The following is a 20,544-nucleotide window of genomic DNA, read 5'->3' as shown; positions in this document are numbered from 1 at the left end:
TAGCGTGTTGCACTGGCCGGGATGTTTTTTCTTGGTTTGTTTCTGCAGCTTGCAGAGACTTATAACAGCATGGGCTGTAGCTTTTATGCAGTGTGACTGCTTGTGTGTGTCTCAGTCTAACCTCAAAGCTTTATGACACTCTATAGAAGCAAAGAGAGCCACTCATAGAGCACATCATGGTCATCTTTACACGTGGGCCTCGTTTGCCTGTAACTGAGACAGTATTGCAGCTCCCTAACCGTCTGTATACCTGAGCCATTTGTTGCTCCCGCCATATTTTAGGTCTCTCAAGCACCCAAGTGAAACCATTTTCTTTTTCATTCCAAAATATTTTTGATCTCAGCTTTATGTATTCATAATCTATTTTTCACCTACCAACCTTCCTTCCCTCCATTTGGCTTTTTGTCATCCCATGATGCCTTGCCAATGGTGCTTTGCTCTCTCCCCTCTCTCTCCCCACCTTCCTCTCCTGCTCCAACTCTCTCCCCTGGAGAGGCAGCTCTTCTCCCTACGCCCAGATGAAAGGCTATGGCGGACAATAAAAATGCTATTTAAATGCAAGGGTGTTTGTGTGCGGGTGAGAGATATTTCCTGCTGAAAGTGAGCTGCTGCATCCTGATAAATAGTAAATATAAGGGAATGTGATTTACATTTATCTTGCAGAGGCAGCCAATATGAATTTCAGTAAATCCTAGAAGATGGGGATTTAAGGAGGAAAATGACTGAGACTGATTCACATGCTGTGTGTCCCACGCAGTTGAAATGCCCATAAGGTGAAGAGTGTTACTGCCTTTATTAAAGTATAGGCACAGACATCGATCCTATCTAAAATACCTATTACACACAGGCATATACTGTGTCACATGCTCATCTATGGAGATTTCCAGTCTCGTGCACATACAATTTGAAGGTGACTTGTATTGGAGTAATAATAATAATAATAATAACAATAATAATAATATGCAGTCTGTAATAGGACCCTGCAGGGCAGGTGAGGCGTCTGTGAGGCATACGTCGGGTGTCCTATCACTTGAGGGTCAAGGGTCAGGGTGCAGGGGGTTATGGCACGGCCGGGTGAAAAAGGAAGGCTGGTTTGCTGTGAACCTGTCCTGCTAGCCGGAGGTCTCGGGATGTTGTCTAGCTGCATGTGGTTTCTTTTAGTTCCAGATGCCACTCTGACAGGTGCATAGCTGTGATTAATACTCTCTCTGACTTTTTCTCTCACCCACATTTTCTCATTCTGTCCCTTCTTTCCCCCCCCCCGTCTCTTTCTGCATGTCCCTCATTGGTTCCTTGGTCCCCGCTTTGCTGTGGACTCATGCTTGTGACCCCTTTGCAAAGCTGATCTAACACACACAGTTTTCTTGGCGTCGGTATAAAAAGAAAAACTCGAAATATGAGTATCTATTGTTAGCATGCTTCATTGCACGTGTCTCTTTCTCTCTTCACCTTTCTTCCTCCTCCTGACAATAAGATGAGAATATGGGAGGTGGTCTGGTCCTCAGCTGGTTGTCTTATGCAGCAGCTCTTCCCTCTCAGTCTCCAGCTGAGAGCTATTTCACTATTTATTTACATGTAATTATGGCTATGAGGTGCAGATATTAACACTGTCAAGAACAATTTGACCTGACATTTTTCACAAGACCTGGCCCCTGCTGTTTTTAGCAAACAACCCCCACCCTTCCCTTCTCTTCCTCCTCCACTTCTTCCTTCCTCCCCCCTTTCCCCCGCTTTCTTCTGTAGCTACTCCCTCATACACACACACGGGCCCTGCCTCGCAGAAACCACTCTCCTGGAATCAGAAAATCTGCCGTTTAATTTAGAAGAGGCGTTGGTGCAAGGTGCAGAGAGTTGAAGTGTGTGTGTGTGTGTGTGTGTGTGTGTGTGTGTGTGTGTGCATGCTTTGAAGGGGCCTCTCTTGTTCCCAGTGGCTGAATCCATCCCATAGTTACTCAAGCATATCACTAGCAGAGAATAGAGGATTGCTCCCCACACGTTCTCCAATTGCAGTCCAATAGACGGCATATTAACCTCTGGTTAGTGCGGGGCCAAGTTTATAGCTTATACTGTGGGATGTTTTGGAGGGAGGGAGACCTTCTTCCAGCTTGAACAGCTGTGCTTTCTGGAACATTAAGGCTAGCATGAACTAACGTGGGCTGGAGAGGATTTGGTTTAATGAAAATTTGCAAAGAGAGCGAGAGAGAGAAAAAGGGGGCATGGACAACCCTAAAATAAGTGTGAATTCTGTGCCATTTCCGCTTGTTTTAGCTTCCTTTGTATGCATGAACAGTTTCATGCAGCGCAGAGAGAAGGGACAGAGGCACAGGATAGCTAACATGTTGTGAGGAGTGACAGCTTGTTCCAGTGCCTACTAATCGTCCTCATCTGTGCCTGCCTTGTCAATGCCCAGATTCTGTCAGTGCCAATCAGCCAATTAATTGAACACAATTAGCACCCCACCCCAAACCCCATATGCACCACATTCTTCAAAGGCCCATTTCTCTCCCTCCAGTAGCACCCCCCACCCTCCCTCCATTATACCTCTCATTCTGCTTCTGTCTCTTCATCCTATGGTGCTGGTGGAAGACACTTTTCAGTTTTTATTAATGTGCCGCGGCCAATTAACGCAGTGGCATGCAGGCCAGAGCCCGTCATCTGCTGCCTGCCACCATCCCGGCTGTCTGCTGCGGCCCCACACCACCCCTCGCGCCACCTCCACCGTGACCAAAACGCTTTAATTCAATTTATGCAATCACTGTTATTTTTAAATAGTCATTTTGTCTGCTCAGATGAGGGGCCTTACTGCCCGCTGGGCTGGCCCTCTCATGTGAAGGATGGGGGAAGGGTGGAACATTGTGGGAGCAGGAGTCAACTGACTTGGGTGGGTGATTGGGGGTCCCCCTGATATTTTTATTTGTTATTTACTTCCTTCATGTTTGTTTTCTTTCAGGTTTTTAGGTGTTAGATTCTGATATTTTAAATGGGAATTTGAAGCAAGTTAAGAAATAGGTTTATTTTAGCAAGGTTATCAAAGAAAATATCTAGATGTTTTTATTTTTTTCTGTGTTTACATGTATACATATATATATATATCTTTATTCAGTATTTCAGCTGTTGTCAAAGTCAGACACTTTCCAGACACTGGATCTGTGTGACTCCTGGGTCACAGAATTAAACACCATTCTCTTCCTGTAATCATGCCTGCAGAACTGGCCTTCAAATATTGATCTGAAATTCAGTGTCATCACTGTGGATCTTTAATCATTCGCCGCTGAAGCGAGTATCAGCCAGGCAGATCTGTTAAGGTGCAAGATGCTATTCTGCAGCACTCAGATAACTTACAGACATTTGGAGTGCTCATTTTCCCCTGTCTGCCCTGCTGACCTCTGCCTAACTTAAAGGTACATCTTGGGGGCATTTTGATTTGGGCAGAACAGGGAGCTATCGGTGACAGAGGAACTAATCCAGTCTTGCGCAGATTAAGAGTATTTGTGGAGTGGGGTGTGTTGGCACTGGCGCCGGGAATGGAACAGAAGGGGCTCCTATCAGCTCTCCAGGCAGGCTAGCCCTCAGGCCAGTGCAGTCCTACAGGAGTCTTTGTACTTCCCAAAGCCTCCACTTTCCTCTCACTCACTCTATATCACTTTCTCTTTTCTCCTCTGCTCCCCTCATTCTCTTTCTATTGGCTATCATATTTAAACTGCTCCATTTCCTCTGATTACATTTGTGACTTTGTGCTGTTTTTTGTCCATTGCGAGACACACGCCAACTTATTATCATCAAATACTGCTGAGACAAATAACCCCAGTAACATTTTTTTGAATCACAAACATGATGCACACAAGGCCATACTGCTACAGAGTACAGAGATGCATAAATGCTACACATTTCTGTATTGCGCAGGATATCAGAACTAAATTGTTACAATGAAATAAAGCGCACCAAGTTTTAGTGAAAACAAAAAGCAGTATTGCAGCCCATTTGTTTGCTGACAATTTCTCCTTGTTTTTCTTTTTGCTGTAACACTCAGTGTTTCTCTCAGCTCTGTTCCTGTCACATTGTTTTATTCTGGAAAGAAATCCAACAAAGAAAATCTCGTCAAACATTCAGGCGCACACAAAAAAAAATGTAATTTGACTGTTCAAGAAATTAGGGAGGTATGAAAGGGCCCCTTTTTGTGTCTCAAGTGTGCTATTTATTTATCTGAAAGGATGCACATTGTATCAATTTACACTTCCCCATTCACTTCGCCACAGGCTGGAGGGCTCAGAAGTTGAGAGAATTAATTACTTTTTTATTATTATTTATAAAGTAATCTATCTGTAGAGAGGGAGCGAAGAAAAGAGAAAGAGCGGGCGAGGGGAGGGGGTGAGAGAGGCAGGGAACGCCCTGGAGCATTGTCCTTTAAACTAGGTCCTGGCTCACATTATCTCCCAAACCAGCACTCACACAACGTCAAACAACAAACGAACTCTGGGCTGCTGAGGACGCTGTATGCAAGGAAAGAGAGGGAGGTGGGGGGGAGTGCAGAGGGATGGAGGGAGGGAGGGATGGTGGAAGCAAAGTAGGGAGGAAGTCTTCTCCACAAGAGTGTTAAGAGTATTGTTAGGAAAAATAATGTGGTTGTTAAGAATTTTCTCTAGCTGCTTGAATTTTACACCAATTTGCACTCCAAATGTCTTGTTTAATGCATCTGCATGTATACTCAGATATGTAATTTAAAATCTGAGTAACAACCTGATGTATCAAGATCCCATCCAGTGAAGCTCCATCAAATATTGCGTCGACAATAAGCTTGTCATCTAACACCACATTCCATAAAGTCTATCAAGCTGTGTGCGTGTCAGAGGTATAAAAAATATAACAAAAATAGTTCTATTCCTCTCCGAGACTAAATTTGATAGCTAGGAGTTTGAAGAGACTTTAGACAGATTTTAATATCTCTTACTTTTTTTTTACACAGTATGTAGCAGCAGAAATATGTGAAGGTATCCAGCTGGAAATGGTTTTCACAAGTTCATGTGGTCCAGCATCATTTAACCTGACTGTAAGGTGAGAGAACATTACGGGGACATCAAAGGGACCAAACCATGCAATTAAAGCTGCCCTGTGGATCACATGAAGGACTGTAGATGTGGATGAAATAAGACAACTTTGCTGGGAGACTGACGTGACTCCAACACAGGCCAAGCTGGCATTTGAACGATAAATTCACCTCTGTATGTACCTTCATCAGACTGAGAGGACAGTGGTGAAAAAGCATTGATTTTTTTATCATGGTGGTGTGAGCACAAAATCTAAGTGATACACAGCTAATGACCTGTCAACCTCCAGAAGAGCTTACCTTCTCCCTTCCAGCAAAACTCACTTCATTAAGATAGAGTGCTCCTTTGGGAAGGACAACTGAAGGTTAGCAACATCCTCACAGATGACAACACTAGTTAGACTCTAAAGTGGCTGACCCGTCCTAATTCGCTAAAATAGTAAATCTGCTACAATGTCAGTGATAAGAAGTCATTTTCTTTTGAAGAATTTCTATGAGCATGAATGATATTCAGGCCAATTGTTGGCTATTCTTTTTCATAAAGAAGCGATGTAATCAAGCTTCAATTAACCAATGACTAAAATGGACTCATGCCTTCCAGCTGTCGCTCTCAGGACACTTAACAAGCTCTACCCCTTCACTTTCAGCCATCACAAACCACCAGGACATCGTGCTCCACTCATCCACTCCACTCATCCTCCTCAAAGCCTGCAACTCGTCTCCATATGGGCGAGAGCATCACATGTGTCCAGCATGAAGAGGGTCATGAATCTCTCTCTTATGGATAGATGTCACATGCTTTGTCCGCAGATGTGGAAGGAATGGTTTGGGGGGGTTTCCATACTGATAGAATTAACATGTGGAAATGACTAACCAGTCTTTATGTTTCTGATGTGCTTCGAGTGCTTTATATTTCCTGGGAGGCTTTTTCTAAAGATATGATTAATTTACAAAGTTCCCTCTGTGGGATATTCATGGCTTAGTGCATCATTTGTGGACTGTTTAGCTTCCTCCTGCATTGCCTCTATGTTTGCAGCATATGTGTGTGCATGCATGAGTCCACTCATGTGTGCATGCATGCAAACACATGTCTGCATGTGTATCACCCCTGTGTAACCACCTCCATGATGGGCTAATTGGTTTAGCAGCCAAGGGCCAAAGGCCAGTGCAGCATAGCAAAACTCAACATGAACCTGATGTTGAAGGAAAGGCTTCCCTGCTATAGGGGGAAAGCATGTGCAGGACATTTTTTACCATCCCGTCACACACACACACACACAAAAACCACACACTGGCTTACACACATTCCTCTTTCCTTTTTCACTTAAAGAAACTCGCAGCATAAGAAAACAAAATTCTTCACAGTGTTCTGGGCCACTGTGCTTCAGACTGGAGTAGCACTAGAGGTAATCTCTTCCATTTTAACATATTTTGAGACCTTCTTCTGATGAATGTCACATGCTATTACATTAATCTAGAATATTGAATTGGAAGCTTTTATGCACTATGAATAATATACACACTGTGATATTCAGGCTAGCCTCAACCTGCAGTATCAGCGGGCCCCTCAGTTAGGTTTGTGAAGCCTACTTTGTGCGGGGATCTGAGGGGATCATTTACCAGTTCCAACTCCATTACTATTCATGAGATGGGTAGGCTAGGGGCGAGGGATTAGGGACTCCCTTGGTGCTTGTTGTGCTGTAGGCTCGGGCTCAGGCCTCAGGCTCCGGGACAGGGGCTGTCTGGCACTGATGGTGGGTCTATTATCACCCTGGGACTCTTCTGTCCCACAGCAGAACACTTACTGGCAGTGCCAGCTAATGGAAACAGTCTCTCTTGTTCCCTTTCTCTTTTTTCTAACCTCAACACCCTCCTTGTATCCTTCCCCCTGCTCTTTAAAAAAAAAAGATGGGGAAGTTTTTCCCTTTCCCTATTTCAAAGTTGAAATGGTGTATTTCTATTGGCATCTGTACCGTGAAGTGCCAGGATGGCTCTACATTTGCAGGAAAAAAGTACTTTCCCTCAACTCTGTCAATGCTTTGATCCTCAATTTTCCCCCTTTCCCCCCAGGTGATGAGTATCCTGAGCAACCCCAGTGCCGTACCCTCCCAGCCCCAGCACGACTTTTCCATTTCCCCCCTGCACAGCAGCCTGGAGAGCTCCAACCCCATCTCAGCTAGCTGCAGCCAGCGTTCTGACACCATCAAGAGTGTGGATAGCCTGGCTTCCTCCCAGTCATACTGCCCTCCTACCTACAGCGCCACCAGCTACAGCGTGGACCCCGTCACTGCAGGGTACCAGTACAGCCAATACGGCCAGAGTGAGTAAAACCTGCATTAACATTTACACACCACATGATTGTTTTCAGCACAAATGAGAGCAAGTCATTCTTTTACATCCTGCTCTTGTCTAGATTGGCTTAGGAAGTACGTCCCAGCTTCCAGGCAAGAGAGCCTCCTGACCTTTGCAACCTGACTGGTGGAGGCAGACACGTGCTCTTGATAAAGACCCCCCCTCATACCACCACTAACAACACCACTATCCTCCCAGAGAGCTGCCTTAGTCACACCCCACTCCACTTGGATGGGAAAGAGTAGAGGGCCACTTCAAAGAACGGCACACCCTCAGGGGCCACAGTGTCCTCTTGCCCACCTCTCCCTCGCTCCATTTTTCTCTGTTCTCCATCACACACAGACACACACACTCACCCTCAGGGCAGGAAAGAGTTTGCTTTATTAGATTAGCATAATTGACTGATGCTGTCACAGCCATTCATAAGAGGTAAAATGAAGCACACTTCCCCAACAATCTAGCATTTGTTTGTATTTATATGCAGCTTCTAGGAGTGATCTGGTGTAATGCGCATCTGTTGGTGTTTTTTTTTTTTTTGTTTGTTTGTTTTGTTTTTTATGTGCTTCTGTTGTGGTGCGTGAATGCACGTGAACGCGTGCCAATCCGTCACGTTTGGTGTGTGCGCACTAGCATTTTGTCAGCAGCAAGAAACTGACGGCAGTGCGGATGTGAGCTGATGTGAGGTTAATTAAGATGGTGATTGAGCACAGTAGATGGGTAATGAATGGAGGAGAGAGGAGAGAGCTGCTGTCTGAGGATGAAAATGATCGGCCATGTGGAGTGTGGAGGGCATGAAATCAGAGATGCCAAGTGTAATGAAGACTGGCACATAGAACACACACGGGGACCCGCCTGAGTGACAGCATGGAGACTTTACCAGGATGCACATGCTCCGTGCCAGCGGCGTGCCAACCTCAGACAAGGGACAGGGGAGGGGTTTTTATCTTTCACTCTCTCTCTGTGAATTGTTTTTTTCATTTGACTCACTCGCTTCTGCCACAACTTATTTCAGCCCTAATCAGAGAAATGAAAAGAGAGTGAATAGGACATATGTCTCAGGAATCTAACACCTGTCTGACGTGGGGTTTTCTTCTGTCTTTTTTTTTGTTTCTGCGTAGCTGCCGTAGACTACCTGGCTAAGAACGTGAGCTTGTCCACCCAGAGGAGGATGAAGCTTGGAGACCACTCGGCTGTGCTGGGACTGCTGCAGGTGGAGACGGGACAGGCCTACTAAAGCCCCCTCCAAGCCCTCCCCCACCCCCCAGACACACCCTGCACGACTTTTTTCAGCCCTCTGCCACCCTTCTCCATGCCCCATCAAGCCTGGACTCCAACTCCAGCTCCAGCCTTCTCTGCTGCTCGCTCTGCAGTCCGGCCATGACATCAGCGCACAGATACGCAGCCTCACAGTGTATCAGAGACAGGGACGCTTGCGGGTGTGACAAGGCTCTTTGGGGAATGGAACTAAACTTTTCTCACCACTGTCAACCACCAGGCGGCTCTGCACCCTCTCTTCTCAGTATTTGGGTGTCTCTGCCTGCCTCTTGTACTTCTGCCCCAACCCCAAACCCTGCTTTGTTTTACTCAGAAGGCCAGACAGGACCCAAGAACACCCGAGGATAGTTGGCCGCCTTGGCCCGGGTTCCTCTTTGTCATGGCTGCAGTCCAGCACACATTTAGAGCCATCAACAACATGTACTTTAACCTTGCTGTTCATAGTAGTTAACAAAGCCAATATCATTTGAATGACTCTGATTCTTGTTCCTTTTTGATATTGTCAAGATTATTGTTGCTGTTATATGATTATGGTTAATGTGATTTATGTTGTTCTTTGATTCCATTCGTATCTCTTTTCTCTGTTCGACGCTGGTGTGTAAAACACAGCGTGGATGACTGAGACGATTTGGGAGTGAGTGTCTGTTGCGTGTGCATGTTTTGCGTGTCGGCACAGTCACACAAGAGAGGATGATTGTTTTCCAAGCTGCTTTTCCTCTGCCTGTTCCCTGAGCTCTAGTGTTCGTGAGCGATTTGACCTTCCCACTTTCATATTCATCTTGACATTCCTAAAGAACTTGGCCACTCTGTGGGAAGTCTGGCTGGATGGATTCTGCAGGGAATTAAAGCAGCATTTTGGCCGCCAATAGCTTTCCCCTTCTAACCTCCATCCCATCCTTAGCCGTGGTCCATGGGGAGGGGGCATTGTTTGCAAAAACAGGATTGGGGAAATTAATGTATTTTGTTTAGAAATATGGACCTTGCCAAGGAGGGCTAACTCAACCCCCCGCGCCCGCTCCTCCCAAATCCCATCTGCCAGGGAACCCTGAGTGACTTTAACAGTGTAAAGCAGATTAAATCACACAAAAATAATGTCAAAGCTAATTCACAGTGACCCTTCCCATTGCCAGTTAGTATTTCTGTTTTTATCATATAATTAGCACATTTTGTAAATGCACCTTCAGTTGGTTTCCACTCTCGGACTGAATAAACATTCCCTCAAACATTCCACAGGGTCCATGTGCGAATATACTATAAGCATTCCAACACTTTCTGTTATAAGATTAAAAAGCACACAAGCTGTGCCATTCATATGCACTCCAGAAAATCATATAATCCAGTCAGTTGTGAAAGGGCACAGGTAACACCGTTGATTGCCCCCCCCACACCCGAACCGGAGCCCCCTCTAATCCTCCGCTTTGACATACTCACTGAAATGTACAAAAAGAAGAAAAAAATTTAAGTATAGTTGATATGAGACATTTGTGTAGCACTCATAGTTGACTTTTGACATGATCCAGGACCTTGAGATGTGTGTGATTCTTTTTTCCCCATTGGCCTCCGTGTGATGATGATGATAATGTACACAAAAGTGTTGACTTTATCTCAAGACATAATTTGGTCTGTCGCCTTTTAAAAACTGAAAACTGTACAGTAGCTGGAGCAGATTGTGTATTGCTTGTTAATAAAGAGTATGTTTTATACTAAAACAAAGCTATGTTGAGTGGTAGGTAAGTGAGGGATCTGTGGAAGTAAATGTTAAGTTTCCTTAACTGGCTTGTTTTCTGTTGTTTTTGTTTTAATTGTATTTAATTGGTTTACTTGTTATGACCAAAAGTTTTGTTTCTGTTTCGGGCCCAAGTAAGACTGAATTTGTATAAATTAGTTAAAATGTAAATTCCATAAAAAAATGTTCCGATTAAAATTTGTATAAAAGAGGATCAAACTGTGTTCGATGGAAAATGAGAGACACAGGTAGACTCCCTGGACCACAGGACTGCTGTATATTTGAAAGGTGCATCTTCATGTGTCAGAGCATTCTGAGGGTGTTTTTGACCACCTGATCCTACAGACTGATTTTTAGAGCAGACCATACTTGATTGCACCCTGGACCTGAACACACCTGAAACTTGCGACTTCAGTGTGGGAATCCACCATCGGTAAAGCACAATGATGATGATGATGCTGGGAAACTGAATCGACTCCCATTTGATTTGTGGACCAATAAGACTTCAGGAGAAAAGGTCAAAGTAATGCTGACTCTGCACTGAACCACAGCAGCTCCAGCTGCTCTGCTTAGACGCCTCACTCATGTGTATATTTTAAAAAGGAAGAATTTTAGAATCATCTTTAGTGTGTCAAACCCATTTCTAACACTTGCGTCAATAAACATTTGGATATTTAAAGCATACAACTCCTTATGCCCCCTCCCGTCTGTTTGACCCTTAACCTGTTTAGTTGCTTTCTGACATCTGTGCTTTGCTTTACTCCTTTTTCTGTTCCGCATGTGTGTATATTATCATGGTATAATTTATTCTGCTGTATGAAGTATTAGAGTAGTGGGAAACTTGTACTGGTATTTACTACCTTCAGCCTGTTGGTGTGTTTACTGTAACACTGGCGTAACTGTTATCAATTAAAGATCCAAAACTGATTTGACCATTTGTCTCTTTTTATCATGTGTATTGATGTTTTTGCATATTCTTTATTTTTTTTAAACATATTAAATGTTTATGTGTGTGAAGCAGTGTGATTCACTGAATAATTGATTACAGAAAGTTAATCAAATGTAATTTTTCTGATCAATTAATTGTTTAAGTCAGCCTTTAAACAAAAATGACAGCTTTGCAAATGTGAGAATTTGCTGCCTTTCACTGTTGTATATTGTTGTGAAATTAATATGTCTGAGTTTTGGACTGTTAATTGGAGAAAAATGCAAAGTGAGGACATCACCTTAGGCTCTGCAAAATGTGATGGGTACATTTATTGGAGCAAAAACGCAATAATTCATAGGAAAAAAGGCAAAAGATGAATCTGCAATGACAAAAATTGTTGTGTGTAGCTAAAGCGCTGAATTTATGAGTACATTTTGCACATTCTGTATGTGCAGCATGCATGCGTAAGTATGTGCACAGTGCCTGTATGTGCATGTGTGTGTCCTCCGTGTGTGTTCAAGTACATTAGTGGAGCCAGCGGGCCACCAGTGACTGTTCCAGTGCTGGTGATGTGATTAGGGAGTGATGAGAGCTCAGACGTCCCAGACACAGAGACACAGACTGAGAGCGTGTCTGGTTGCAGCTGTAGGAAGTCATTCATTCTGTGCACTGACCAGCAGTGCTGTCCTCTCCCGCTGCTGGCCGGGGAATGTTGTCTGCAAATCTCTGTGGTATGGTGTGAATGCACGGGAACGATCCAGTGTGGTATGGAAGCATCCGCTCTGCTTTAAATTACACGTCAGACCAGTTGAGCTCATTCAGTTTTTTACCATCAGCACTGCTGGAGGTATGTCAAACATGCCTTAGGTATTTTCATTCAGTCCTGACAGATTTTAAACATGTCTCAAACTACAGTCACTGTAGCCATAAAATGTCCATACATAATCTCGTGTAAATTAGTAAAGGCAAAAAATCATGCCAAGTCCCATTGTGAGAGATATATTTACATTTGACATACCACAAAATAATAACCAATACTTTACTGTTCATTTCCAATTAAATGAAACTAATTAAGGACACCACTAATCACAAGTATTAACATCATTAACATTAAACTGTATTAGGAGATAAATTTGATGCTATATAAAGCAAGTACTCATCTGAATAAACTTCGTCTTAGACTGTGTTATTATGATGAGGTAACTATCATTCATATTTCATACTCTGTTAAATATGTGAGAGATCTGAACGGCTCAGCGAGTATAAATAGACGCAGAATGTTTAGTATTCCCTTTAGATTTAGAGATTGAAATCAGCTAGAAACTGCAGCGTTATCACCACATTATATCATCGAGGCTCAGTTATATTTGATGCAAATTGAAGCTTTCGTCTAATTACAAAACACACATTAAAAATTATTCTTGAGCTCTGGAGAAGCATGTCAATGAGGCAGGAATATGGTCAACTACTGAACTGGTTCTAAAGCAAATTTTCTGTATGAGTTTCATCTGAGTGGATCCTCTCAGCATATTTAATATGCATTGTTAGGTGGCTCTTTGCCTGCTGTGTGTCATCCCTTATATATTCCTTTAAAAGTTTGTGTTGTGGCTGTCCAGATTAGACCTTGGCATGTGCTATGGTTGTCCCCTTTGCTCCAGCTCGTCTCCTGAGGTGCCGGCCCGAGAGTTTTGTCTCCCTCCGGTCTGCTGTCACTCACAGTGGACGAGGTGGCAGCTCAGGCAGTGGTGTGTGGGAGAGCTTTGTGACACTTCCCTCATCTCCTCCTTTGATCCCCTAATTGATTGACTACAGGAGCAGAGGATAAACAGAGCCCACAAGAGCCGATTCCACTCGCCTCTCTGGAGTGGTTTAGATAAAGTGCAGAGGCCCGAGCTCTCCGTTCCTCCTCGCCCCTCTCTATATGGACATGCGGCCATTGAAGGTGGCTCTGTGCCACGGTAGCTTAGCCGTGGGCTGTGTCCTCGGGCCCCGGGCTTGCTTACTGCCCCTGTGAATAACTGGCTGGCGGTAATGGGTTTGTTTAGATCACAGGGATGGAAATGAAACTCCTGAGCCTCGCTGCAGAGACCAGGAGACCCTATCGCTCAGGAGGCAGCGATAGAGAAGTCACAGCCTCAGCCTGGTCATACTCACTTTCAGACTGAGCCATGGAATAGAGGCTCTGATTCAGATCTAATTTAGGACCAGGCTCCTGAACCTGGCCATGCTCTGAAAAATAACCTGCCGCTGAAGAGTCAGCAAAGCCATAAAGGGGAAGAACACAAACAACCAGCGAGGGCCTTCAGTCAGGAAAAACAGGCCAAAAGTGGTTCCATTTTACAGAAAAATATAAATGTGTTTGAAAACATGACTTTAGAATGATTTATACCAGATATGATAATTATATTCTAATTTTACAAATCTGTCTTCAGAAAGAGAGTTCAGAGCCGTGTGCAGGTATGCTAAGAAATGATTAAGAGATGCTCTGGGGGTCTTGGTTTTATTCTTTGAGATTATGTGTCACGGGGAGTAAAAAAGCTCCCAGCTGTCGCCATGAAAGCACTTACAGTATAATAATCCTCCAAATCCTGTAATTATGCCAGCATACGCCATGTACCTGAGCCTCAGCTTTGTGCTCGTCACCTCAAGGATCCCACTGACACAGACACAGACGCACAGCTTGGTGTGCATATATCTCCTAGCTAACTGTGTTTTGCATAGGGAGAAAATCTTATTTTCAGAACATTTTAGGTATTCTGAATTTCATGGTCATCCCTCTCAGGAATTACAGATAGACAATCTGTCGCGTTGAAAAGTATCAAGCAAGAGCTCAGGTGGGGTGTTGTCATAGCTTAAAGCCACTGAAACTGTTCTCCGGTCATAAAATATTTTACCTACATTGCATATGATTTTTTATGTTTAGTTTATGAGATATAATTTGAATTATTTGTCCAGTATTGCATGTCCAATTATACATGTGCATGCTCAAATACATGTTCACTAATGCACACCTCCCTCAAAGCAGTTTTTTATAAAGCTGAGAAGAAAAAAAGTCCAAGTAAGGTTGACAATCTAAGAAATCTAAGATAAAAATCACTGTGAAGCCAAGCTTGATTTACATTTCAAATCTGAGCTGTGCTCTCAAACTAATTAATATTAATAACAAAAATGGAAATGAGTGCAGTGGCGGCCCTAAGTGAAGAACAAGATGGGTGCATTCAGTCAGGAGATTCATATATAAGCCCTTTCTCAGGAGAGGTGGGCTCTAAACAGGCGTGACGGCAGGGCATAGACCGCCATACACAGCGACAATTTTTCTAGATAATAGCCTATCACGCAGGATACAATTTAAATTAAAAAATGCAATTTTCACCTTGAAATGAACAAATGATTACAGTTTCTATACAAATTAAGGCATCCAGGCTGTGCCTCAGTACTGTGCCAAGGCCATGAAACCTGACATAATTACCATGAAATACATTTTCAAATATTTGTATTTTGTCCATCGCTTTAAAACATGCCACTCTGCCTTCTGTGGGTTTGTGATCTCACCTTCTGGGGGAAATACATAAAAAAAGAGAAAATCATCGGAGATGAAAAGCTCTTCAACAGGAGAGATAAAAATGTGGAAAAAAACAACCTCCCATACACACAGTAAATCAGCGCAGCTCAGCACATCGGCCCCCGGAGCTATCTCTAAAAGCCAAATTACTGCTCCTTATCTAAGGAATCATATCTACTAGTTATCTGCTCCTGAGATAGGCTCCTCTCTCTCTTGTGCCTTGTGCTCATCGCTAGAAATGCTATTTATTTGTGATTACAGACACCCTTTGAATAAAAGATGTTTGTGTTTGAGATCCAAAGTTTCGGCAGATTCTGAACTCCTCAGATTCTTCAGAGAGGAGAGTATTGAAGGCAGAACACCTTATTTGGGCAGGGTTGCTAGGGGTGGTCTGCTGCAGAGAGAGGGATGAAAGTGTAGCCGATGGGAAATATGAGACAAGACCTCAAACTTCTCTGACGCTTCATATCACATATGCTTTCGGAGGGGATTCATACTGAGATGAGGTGTCGAATTGACTTTAAATGCAGAACCTTATGTTTGAAACACACAGAGACAGGAAGTTCTGGCATGTATTTTGTAGAAAGCTGCCAAAAGCTGCAAAGTTTGGAAGTTTTAGAGTTTCTTTACCGAGAGACATTAGTGTTTTTAACTGTGAGGAAAGATATGAAAGCAAAACGTCATGTTTCTAGCAAATAAATGGGGATGTAACATGTGAATGACAACAAACGACTTATGCATCAACGCGAGTAGGAGTGTTGACCTTGAATAAACTGATAAATTTTCTTTGCAATACTCACACTTGTGTTTCCACCTGTCTAATGGACTTGAACTGAAATTAATGTGCGCCTCTGTCTAGTAAAGGCTCAGAGAGGTGATCAGACTGGGGTATACACAGGTGCTCTAATCTTAAAAACATCTACTCCAATGTACCTTCTAAACATTTTGATCTCCTTTCAAACAATTCATAAATTACTTTTTAAAAAAGAAATGATTTCTCTCCCCACCAATGGATTCTTAAGCTTATTTGGAGCAAATGAACTTTTTGACACTCTTTAAGTGCTATTATGGACAACTTGTTAAGACAACTGTTTTTTAAGTGCCTCACTTCTCCTTCTATTTCTTACCTTCCATCTCTTTCCCTCCATCTGTTGAAGTCCCTCAGCCAGAGAGGCGCACATCAGATTTCAATAGTTGACCTCTTAATGCTGAGGTCAGTGCTGCACCGGCAGCGATTTCACACTCAAGATGAAAGGGAAATGAACACTGAGGGTGCTGGGGGTGACATGGGGCCCTGACCACGCCAGCCATTGCCACTCTAACCGCTTCACTGCACCAGGCTGTGGTCTGAGAGGAGCCAAGGAGGAGGTGCTAAGATTGAGGTCTGCCACCTGTATAACAATGCTTTAAGTCACTGAGCTAAGACAGAAGTCAAGTGATTGGATTTCAGTGATGTCAAATCTCCCCTAAACTCACTTGTACTATTGATTTCTGATGCACACAGGAAAAAGAGACACTAACAGAAGCAGACAGACGTGTACTGGTATCAGCAAGTCTGGAGAGCTGAGCTCCCGTGAGACTGAAACTCCACAGATGCTCCCGGTGTCTTTACAAGCTACTGAACCTTGACAGATTTTTCTTTTCCACTCAATGAGCCAAGGCCATCTTAAAAGTCTGATGCTTAGCGTCACAAGCTTGCCCAGTTACAAGCGCCCGTTACTGGTGCATTTCTCTGAGGCCATTATTGAATGAACACTGAGACAAGGCTAGCAGTGAATGGACAGTTTGGTTACACCGCCGTGAGGCTTGAGCTCCTCGGAGTAATGTACCGCTTAAGTACCTGTCAGCTTTATAAAGGAGGGAGTAGACTGTGTAAATGTGTGTGTAAATAGAGTGTCAGATCAGGACCCCAGGGAGCGGAGGTGGGGAGAGTGCATGTGTGTGTGTGTGTGTGTGTGTGTGTGTGTGTGTGTGTGTGCGTGTGTGTGTGTGCACTTGTGTGCATGTGTGTATATGATCTTTTGTTCACTGATGCATATGTGTGTGCATGTGAGTGTCCCAATAATGATCATTTAACCCTCCTCAGCATTCCCCAGGGCTCCACGTTCAACCTTTTAGACTTGGTGCTCCAGGCTCTCTCTCTCTCTCTCTTTCCCTCACTCCCTCCCTCCCTCTCTCTCTCTCTTTCCCTTTCTTCCTCCCCTCTCACTCACCCTCTCTCCCTCCCTCCCTCTCTCTCTCTTTACCTCCCTCCCTCTCTCTTTACCTCCCTCCCTCTCTTTTTCCCTCTCTCCCTCCCTCCTTCTCTCTCACCCCCCCTTCCCCGTTCCTCTCCCCCCTCTCTCTTTCTCTCACTCCCCCCACCCCTTCTGTCTCTCTGCCTCCTCTGTCTGCTCCTCACGGCTGGGCACAGTTGGGGAGCAGCTCCTTATTCATTCATGAGAGAAGCACCGGATAAATAAAAAGGTTCATTACTGTGCTAAAGTGTTACTAATGACATGTACCTGCCACTGAGCACCTCCGAAAATCTAATGTGACACACTAGAATGGAAAATCTATTCTGCCGCACCAAGGCCTCCGATGGTGCTAGCACATACTCTATGGAAATTTCTCTCCGCTTGCCCTCCAATTGTGTCTCTCTAAAACCAATATTTACAATCCCATAGCCATTATGTCCTACCACGCCCTCTGCGCTTGCTGTTGCGACCTCCATATTAGCTGAAAATTGGACTTTGCAAACTTAGCAGGGGAGAAGAGACTCTTCTCATAGATGAGAGGGGGCAGCACCAGGGGACTCAGCATGAGGCTCATGGTGCCTCTCAACTCCCTGCAGCCCCAACCATAAACTGACAACACCCACCAGATGCCAAACAAAAATACAGAAAAACCCACCGTGTTGCATTCCATCATTCAGTTTCAATGCAGTGAAATTCGAAGCGAGTAATAATCAAATACTAATAAGACATGAACGGGCTCTTAGTGGGATGACTTATGTCTGAATTTTAATCATGAAAACACACACACACACACACACACACAAAACCTCACAGCTTTGTGTTCTTTCACCTGAGATAAAAATTCTCTTCTACCGCTAAACTGTGATACTTGATCACATATATTCAGTCACTGGCAGGACTAGCACTTAAGCATTAAGGATGCTTTTGTAGTTGTTTGATTAATAGCCAAATGCAGATTCAAAGTGTATTTGATTGTAGCAAGGCTTTAACAGTAGAACATAATGATCGCTTTATATTTATTGTTTTAGTGACAATTCTAACATTATAAAAATCATTATAATTTTACATATTTTGCAGTACATAAAATACAATGCATGGTTTGATTTTGTAGGGGTGGCACGATGGTGCAGTGGTTAGCCTGTGTCTGCGTGGGTTTTCTCCGGGTACTCCGGCTTCCTCCCACAATACCAAAAACATGCACATTAGGTTAATTGGCTACTCTAAATTGCCCCTAGGTGTGAGTGTGAGAGTGTGTGGTTGTCTGTCTTTGTGTGTTGGCCCTGCGATTGACTGGCGACCAGTCCAGGGTGTACCCCGCCTCTCGCCCGTAGTCAGCTGGGATAGGCTCCAGCTCCCCCGCGATAGAAAATGGATGGATGGATGGTTTGATTTTGTAATGTAAAAATTTATGGTAGGTATGGAGTTTGCTTCTCACACAATGTCTTTGAAAGAGGCTACTTATCCCCAAGAGAACGAGGTCAAACTGAGACACCACACACAGTCTGAACCTCCTCACATGCTTGGTAAAATGAAGGGTCAGTTAACCATGATAATGCAGAAATTGTTTTTGTGCTTTTTTTTCCCCACAGGATGCAAACATGTGTAAATAAGGGCATTTTTCCTTTATATGGTCAGGTTTAATAGGTTTAAAGTCAGTATGTGATACAAGCTACAAAATGTCCCTAACAGATGTTGAATGTGAAATGTGCTGAACAATGGATAAATTGTCCCACATGTGTGCAAATCTTACAGAATTTCCTCCCCCAGAGTTCTTTAAATGATAGTAGCAACATTGGTGTAATTTCCAGTAATATTTATTTACAGAGGAAATAAAGTAGGAGCTGCATATATAATTTCGTAATATTATTACATGTTTTGCAGCTGTTATCACTTGCATTTATCAGATAATTTAACCTGTCGTCAGGAGTTTTACTGAAGAGTGTGGGTTGGTTGTGGGCTTCTGTTGACGCCAGTTGTGGTTGTTGTCCTCTCTCCTGAGCTAAAAGACTTGTTGCATCTTTAAGAGTTCAGTATCTAATTGAATCACGGCTTCCATCAGTGTCTCAGCAGAGCCTTAAATGACTGTTTGCTCAACATGTCTGCCCATTTCCACTGATTAATTCATATGAAGCCAAACGAAATGTTCTGCCTTGTTTGTCATGTTACCTCCAAGCTCTGCAGTCTTTCCCCAGTCAGTATGAATGTGTGTATACTGGATTAAAACCACTGAAATGTAAAACAGAAAATTCATGTGTATAATAAGCACAATATTATCGCTAAAACAGTGTTATATTCATATACATGATGCCTATAGTATAGTATATCTACACCGAAATATCAAACACTGACAGAAGCAGAGATTCATAAGGTCTTGCTTGTTTTGTGACGAGATAATTGAGAAACATCAGTGAGAATTTCACAAGGCCTTTATCTCGTGTAAATTTTACGATTACAATTCTACACGTTTGTGTCTATGGTTGCATGCTGGTCAGAAAGTATAGCTGGAAACAGACACGAACTGGAACACTGTAAGAACAAAACTTCCAAAACAGAAAAATTAAACATCACGGCACCAATTTATGGATTGTTCAGATGATTTGTGATTTGTGTGACAGTGATTTGATATTTTCAATTAAGGCACACTAACCATGATGATACTGTGTTTTTACACTACTGCTGTGAACATCCTTAAGGTGGTGAGTCTGATTCATTCCCAAAAGGAATCTCCATAAACAACTAATTTCCGTTGGACTGTCTCTGGATTGGACATTTTGTCTCTAGAACATGAAATGTCTTCGCTGTCATGTTTTCTGGGGGAAAAAAATCACAAAAACAGGCAAAAAACTTTAACTTTTAGAAGGAGAGACCAAATTACATTTTACAGGATCTTTTCAGGTATTATACAAAAGAGATAAATGGTTAGATGTGTGTGTGTTGGGGTGTGGTATTATTTTACACTCAAAATTTACACTCAAAGCAGCTTCATCCAGGATTTGATACAGATGTAAATATTCAAATATGATGCATGAAATCTGTTGGAGTCTGACTTTGTTTTGGCTTTCTTTTTGGTCCATTTCCACTACATGACAGATCTGTCATTTATGTCTTCATATTCTAAAAATCTAAAATTAGGGCTGGATTGAGCATACATTTATTGCACTGTCTTTCTTTGAAAAGCCTTATTCAGCAGCCTGTTCAGTTCATGATTGACTTTTCCCTCAGCAGCCCTCCAGCAGATGAAGGAGCAGAGCTTAAACCTGTTACTGTCAGCTTCTCACCTGGATCATAAGAACTCCTGCTTGGAGCATGCAAACCAATATCCCCCTATTCTTTGCTCAGCCGCCCAGGATTCACAGCAATAGCTTTTCACAAAGACCAGGGCAGAGCGCAGTCTGTGTTATCTTATTGAGTTACCTGTAG

General features: G+C 43.2%; 1 protein-coding gene across 3 annotated transcripts in view; it reads left to right on the top strand.

Annotated features, from left to right (window-relative positions):
* Positions 1–10,198, top strand: part of pax7a (paired box 7a) — a 44,257-nt gene extending 34,059 nt beyond the window's left edge. For 2 of the 3 annotated variants that reach the window (XM_046383339.1, XM_046383338.1), the window contains exons 8-9: positions 7,115–7,364; positions 8,515–10,198. In XM_046383339.1, coding sequence (XP_046239295.1) covers positions 7,115–7,364; positions 8,515–8,630 — 366 coding nt within the window. In that variant the 3' untranslated portion in view covers positions 8,631–10,198. Of the gene's footprint in view, positions 1–7,114; positions 7,365–7,457; positions 8,490–8,514 lie in introns of those variants that run through there. The other variant, XM_046383340.1, reaches the window with a different exon arrangement.
* Positions 10,199–20,544: the final 10,346 nt, after the last annotated feature.

This window comes from Scatophagus argus, chromosome 3 (assembly GCF_020382885.2).
Source record: "Scatophagus argus isolate fScaArg1 chromosome 3, fScaArg1.pri, whole genome shotgun sequence".
Classification (NCBI taxonomy): domain Eukaryota; kingdom Metazoa; phylum Chordata; class Actinopteri; family Scatophagidae; genus Scatophagus; species Scatophagus argus.
The sequence above is the reverse complement of the archived record's forward strand: the minus strand, read 5'-3'. Positions and strand labels throughout refer to the sequence as shown.